Raw genomic sequence first — 6,578 nt, 5'->3', positions numbered from 1 at the left:
ACCTTTTAATTCCTTTTTTTGTAAACGGCGTTTGAGTTAGTTTTCACGTTCAACCTATGCGTTCAACTTGTAAACACTCTGACTCTGTTCTTCCGGCCACTGCTAATACACTACCCTCAGGAATCACTGGCAGCGTGCAGGGTGAAGACGACATGGTGGGAGCCTGCAAATCTCTCCTCGACAAGCAGGCCACCATATCCGGGAACGGGCGGCGAACCAGACTTTCCCGTTCAGCCAGAGGAGGCAGAGAGTTTAGACCTGCGATGAGGTAGCGATTTACCAGAATCTCAGGCAAGAAGAACCGCCTCTCCTCCACCACCTGGGCATACTGTCTCAAGGTCCACTCACCCTGTGAAGGAAACGAAAGCTTTCCATTCCTGGAATTGGAGATAGCCTCCTGCCACCAATGTACAAGATCGTCAGGCATACTGTCTGCTGGGTTCAGTTGTGGTTGGTTCATTCTGTTATGTGGATGCAGGTGATGAACCCAAATGCAGGCAGAGTGCGATGAACACAAGGTTTATTGGTGACAAACAGGAAAACAAAACCCACGAGGGGGCAAAACAGACAAAAACAAATGGGAGATAGCTAGACTAGAAAACACTTGACAAGACTATAAACTAACAGCAAATACAAGATCAAGACGTTCCTCAAAGACAAGGTATTCGCGGGGAGAAACACGCAAGAACCCACACAGGACAGCAAACACAAGGGGATAATAAAGGGAGAAACGAATGAGGTGAACAGGTGACACCGACTAGGTAATAATGACATGATGAGTATAACAAGGGGGTGGGGTATTAAACGAGACAACACAAACACATGGCCCATACAACAGGCCATGCACTTGCACACAAAACCTGGTTCTGCCATGATCCTGCCACAAGACTAGAAAAATCAATGACATGATGTCAGAATCATGACAGGATACATTAGAGATGTTGTGAATACACTCCTAAATATTTGCTGTACGTGTCATATAGAACACCAGATATGAAAAGATACATACAGAGATGCTACTGAAAATCTACAAATGTGCTGTAGCAATGCAGCTGAGTAGCTATAGATATGTAGATTGCCATAATGAAAATGCAAAGATACATTCAGGGACCGCTACTGATAGTTGCAAATGTGGTTTTAAATGCTTCTGAGCTTCATATGTATTGTTTTTCTTTTCTCTATTGAACTGTCATTATTTTGTACAATACATCTCTTGAGCTCATCTGGGTTGTGTTCTCTCTTTCCTGCTAACATTCCATAGTTCCAGGCTCCATAGTCGTACCTAGAACTCTGATATTGGCCCAGTTTGACCTATAGCTGATTAGATTGGTCATCAGGTCTACTCAAAACCTAAACAGAGGGTTACATGCTACCTCAAAATTTTACCTACTGTTTGTTCCTTGACTGAATTTATTTATTTTTTACATTTTGATACTTTTTTTTATACTTTGTACATATAGTAGTTGAGAGTTTCAAGCAGTGTTTAATAAAAATTTTTCATTTCACATAAATTTAGACTTTTTTTTCAACTGTGGTATCGATTTAGTATCGATACCGAGGTATTAGGTTCTGGTATCGTACCAAAGCCAAAATTGTGGTATCGAACCATTCCTAATGTACACATGAACACAAAAGTATTTTTAGTTCCTTCATCTGAGCCTCTTAAGAAACAATGGGTTAATGTTATTTTCTCTGGAAATTTCCAAACATTTCACCGACGACTGTTTCCTCAACTTGGGCTAAGAGCTGGCCTCGGATCGAGCTTCCAAGCAACACTTTCTGATGTGTAACTTTTGTTCAAGTTCAGACAGGTAACGTTAATCTTTCACTCAAAATCGTTCAATACTGTGTATGCATCAGAAAGTCAAGCCAGTGACTAAAATATCACATTGTTTCCTTTAGTAGGATGAAAAAAAAAACTTATTTAAATTGTGAATAAATTATATACAGAAAGCGATCAAAGAACAATCTTTCCACACAGCGTGAGTTTATCTGGACACTTGCCAAACTCGTTATGGATTCATGACGCACTTTACACTGCACAACGAAGCTCTTACTGTATTTACATGATTGTGTCTGCATTGGTGAAAAGGCAGAAACTGCGTTGTAATGATAATATCTTCATCCTCGTGATCAACAGACTGTCCTCTGCTTGCTCAATGCTCATCACAGCTACATTTTATGTGTTGGGAATAGATCTAAAAACTTCAAAACATCTCAGGATTTGTTAATCTCGATAGCTTTAATAGTAAAAACGTATGATAGTTGTAGTAAAATTATTTGAGAGAGTTTCACATGTAATACATAGCTATTTCATATACATGCATGTCAGCCAATCACAGCAGAGGCCGGTTACAAACAGAGTGTTGAAATCAGAGGCTAAAATCAGGCTAGGGAAAATGCCTTTTATTTCTAAATTATGACTATTTTTGATCTAAAAAACATACTAACCTTTTAAGGGCAAAGGAAACATTATAAAATAATTTAAAAAAAAAACATTCTAGGGCACCTTTAATGTATTTGTGATTTGAACATGTTACATTTCAGCTGATTTTACTGATACGGTGTTAGGGAGGTGCAGATACAACAGAAACCCAAGAGCAGATCAATTGAAAATTAAATTCATTGTCCAAAAGGTTGAAGGAAAACAATGCAAACAAAAATAATTGGTAGCTGAGCCACCAAGTAAGAGGGCAAAATCCAATGGACAGGCTGGGGTCATAACCAGGAGAAGACTAACAGTTTTAAGGAAAGAGCCAAGGCATTAGTCCAAGACGAGAGCAGGGGGTCAAAAACCGGGTGAGCAAGCTGGGTAAATTGGGAACAGGAACTAGGCAAATAAACATCAAAACCGTAATAAATAATCAGAAAAGGCTTTAAAGGTCAAGAAGCAAACAAAGCAAGACTTTCAGGCAAGGGACCAGTTGTGAAGCGGACTGAAACCAAGACACACTGACAGAAGAACCAAGGAGAGAAGTATAAGTAGTGGAGAAAATCAGTGCAGAAAATGGGCAACAGGTGTGAGCAATGAGAGTGAGAGCACTGATTAGAATTGGATTCAGCTGTGATGGTAGAGTGAGGTGAACTGATAATCAAGACAAACACCGCAGAAAGGCTGAAGATCAAACCAGAGTCCTGACATACTGTGCATCAAATATTTTTGTAAGTATTGTCTCAATGAATACATTATAATATGTCCAATTCATTTGATAGTATAAATTCTTTATTTTTCTCAAACTGAGAAAATGTTTTCTACAATCATTCGTTGAATATAACGCCCAGATCCATCTTCACCTCCTGCCCGTTAATCTCCAAAGTGGGTTCTACACCAATTTGGTCATCCTCCAAGTCTGGGAGTGCAAGATCTCTATTAAATGGAAAGTGATATTGTACTCATTTAATTTAAAACATTTTGCAATATGTAGCTAGGAGTTTTAATTACAGTTACTTAATAATAATACAGATGAATAGTTGCATGTGCATGTCTATGAAACCTAGCTAAACCTTAGCTTCTCCAGCAGTTCATTTTCAGAAAGGACTTCTAATGGGTTTGAACAGTCTTCGAAAACTCTTTCTAACAACTTAATATGTTTTAGTGTTTCAGACTCGATGGAAGTGAAAGGTGATGATGCTGTAGTTTGTTTCAGCCTGTTGACACCAATAAAACAATTTAATGTGCCAATTTACAGAAGATCTCAGACATCACCATAATGAATGAGCTGAAAACAGGGAACTTTTGGAGACAAAGAGGTTTTTTCAACTGTTCGGTTTAACATGATAGTCCTGTGCTTTTTAAATGCAGATTGGGAAAAACAGTGATCACAGTTCACACCTGCAGTGAAGCTCCTCCCACAACAATTCACCAATGAATACTGGGATTATTCCAATCATCCTACAAGAGAAGGACAAACTCCAGGAGTAGCAGCTGAAATCTGTGTGACTGTTAAAGATAGAGTTTATTAAAGAAGAGATTGAAGACATGAGTGATCCAGAACCATCCAGAATAAAACATGAAGATACTGAGGAACAAACAGGTTGGTGTCCATTCTTGATTCTACATTGTTGATGCTTTGGTGGCTGTGAATTAATAAGCAATTTATGGATGAAAAATGATAGATAAATACATCTAAATGATCATAACCTTGTATAAAGCAGTTGTCAAACATATTTTACTATATTAACAATAAATGGACAGAATAACAAGTGAAAGATCTGATCTCTGTTGTTTTCTACTAATAAATAAGGGTTCACTTGAACTGATTCTAACTGTATTTCTGTGTGTTTTAGACCAGGTGAGAGTGAAAGAGCAAAGACAAGAACTGAATGAAGTGGAGGAGGAACATCGTAACTTTACGATTCAAAGAACAAAAGCCAAAAAGATGCACACATGCACTCAGTGTGGAAAGAGTTTCTCACATAAAGGAAACCTTAACAAACACATGAGAATTCACACTGGAGAGAAACCGTATACATGCACTCAGTGTGGAGAGACTTTCACACAGAAAGGAACCCTTAACTCACACATGAGAATTCACACTGGAGAGAAACCGTGTACATGCACTCAGTGTGGAAAGAGTTTTACTCAAGCATCAGGTCTCCGTGTTCATCTGCGTGTTCACTCTGGAGAAAAGCCATTTAACTGTGATCAGTGTGGTAAAGATTTTAGTTTATCAGAAACTCTAAAACAACACCTGAAAGTTCATTCAGATGAGAAGCCTTATGTGTGTTCTCTCTGTGGAAAGAGTTTTTCAAGGCTGGACAGTTTTAAACGGCACCAAAAAACACATAATGAAGTGAGAGATTATATGTGCTTTGACTGTGGGAAGAGCTTTACTAGACCTGGTGAACTGAAACTGCATCAACGAATTCATACTGGAGAAAAACCTTACAAGTGCTCACACTGTGACAAGAGTTTCACTCAGTCTGGATTCCTGAAAAAACACGAGCGAGTTCATACTGGAGAGAAGCCGTACTACTGTACTCAGTGTGGAAAGAGTTTCACCCAATCAAGTAGTCTAGTGTCTCATATTAGAAAGCATTGTTCTGTGTCACAGTGAGAAAATGTTTTGTTAGATTCAAATAAAGTAAATGTTTAGCTAGTTAAACTAATAAACTAGTGTTGCTGCAAGATTTGTTTTATCTGTTGGAGAACAAGAATGATTAAAATCTTTTTAATTAAACACTTACTCAAAGAAAATAAAAAAAATACCAAAATGAAATGCGATTGAAAAGCAATGCAAGTTTCTTTCTTTTTTTTTTTTTTTTGGTCTAAAGAAAAAAGGCAGAAAAATGACTCCCCACAATGTGTATTGTATGCAAGTACAATTAATTATAGTTATTTTTATAAGTAATTAAAAAACAACCTTTTACGAGTTTTCAGTTAATTGAACTCTTATTGTGACTGACAGAGAAGCCTGTAAATATTTAATGTTAATTTTATTATTGTATTTAAGACTCTTAATTTGAAACTGCCTTGTAAAGAGCTGTTTGAGTTGAGACTTTTATTTTGAAAAGTACAGAGTGATTCAGAAAACGAAAGTTAAAGAATTTAGCCGAATTGTTGCTGCGTCCCAATTCGCATACTATTCGTCCTAAATAGGATTCGAAAATAGAATTAGTGCATCCCAAACCGTAGCATGTTGAAATGAGTGTTTCAAAGATACCCCGATGGTCTACTGTTTCCGGTCAGAATCCGAAGTGTAGACATAGACAGTAAAAGAAATGGACAGATCTCATTGGAACTCCATTGAGACGATTGCAGCTCGTTTTTGGCGATTTTTTAGCACTTCCGTCCCTGATGCGCAGACTCAAACAGAGCTTGACTAAGTAGTGGGACCTGAGTGACCCGTCTGTCTTCTAGTGCAGTGGCATGACAAATCTGAATCATTCCCTTCCGAAACATGCAGAGGCGGAGAGTGTGAATAGGAGCTGTCCATGAGCTAGGAGAAGGACACAATTTTGCTAGGTATTCTGATTAATTATTTTGTCATATTGCCTCCCCGATTGCGCGCGAGCTTCTTCTCATGTCCATATGGTAATCTCTCTACGTGCGACAGAGAGTCGCGTGGGTATGACGCAATTGTTAGCCTACTTTCACTAAAACTGCTTCTACAGGGCCATAACATAAGCTACAAGGTAATGGAGCCTTTTATACATTGTCGTGTTTCTTTAGAAATAATTTAAGGACAAATGGGGTCTTCAAACGCCTCAGATGTAAAGTTATTCGCTGTCAAAGTGACGCCAAAATGAATGGGAGTCAATGGGAATGCTAACGCAAGTGAAGTTCTGCTACAAGATGTCAGCTCCCGCGAGGCTTCAACTTCCGGTCGATGGATTACCCCCTTGAGTGTTGATCGATGCACACTCTAACGGCTGATTGCCCACAACCCATTGCGCGTTGGACGAGAATTCGGTTAGAACTGCAAACACCAGTAAAAAGTGTTATGAAACTACAGACACAGAGGACGCGCGAGTCCCGCGGTTATGTTGAGAGGTTTAGATAAAGAGGTTTGACCCAGACAGCAAACTGACATTGAATCAACGTGGAAACGACGTCTCTCATGAGATCGAAACAACGT

General features: G+C 38.7%; 1 protein-coding gene across 1 annotated transcript; it reads left to right on the top strand.

The window, feature by feature from the left end:
• Positions 1-1,392: 1,392 nt before the first annotated feature.
• Positions 1,393-5,959, top strand: LOC120464541 (uncharacterized). Its single transcript, XM_089120874.1, has 3 exons — positions 1,393-3,162; positions 3,803-4,034; positions 4,288-5,959. Exons 2-3 carry the CDS (start codon positions 3,980-3,982, stop codon positions 5,055-5,057), a joined length of 825 nt encoding a protein of 274 aa, XP_088977000.1. The 5' UTR covers positions 1,393-3,162; positions 3,803-3,979; the 3' UTR covers positions 5,058-5,959.
• Positions 5,960-6,578: the final 619 nt, after the last annotated feature.

This window comes from Pimephales promelas, chromosome 16, assembly GCF_988280905.1.
Source record: "Pimephales promelas chromosome 16, fPimPro1.hap1.1, whole genome shotgun sequence".
Lineage (NCBI taxonomy): Eukaryota > Metazoa > Chordata > Actinopteri > Cypriniformes > Leuciscidae > Pimephales > Pimephales promelas.
The sequence above is the reverse complement of the archived record's forward strand: the minus strand, read 5'-3'. Positions and strand labels throughout refer to the sequence as shown.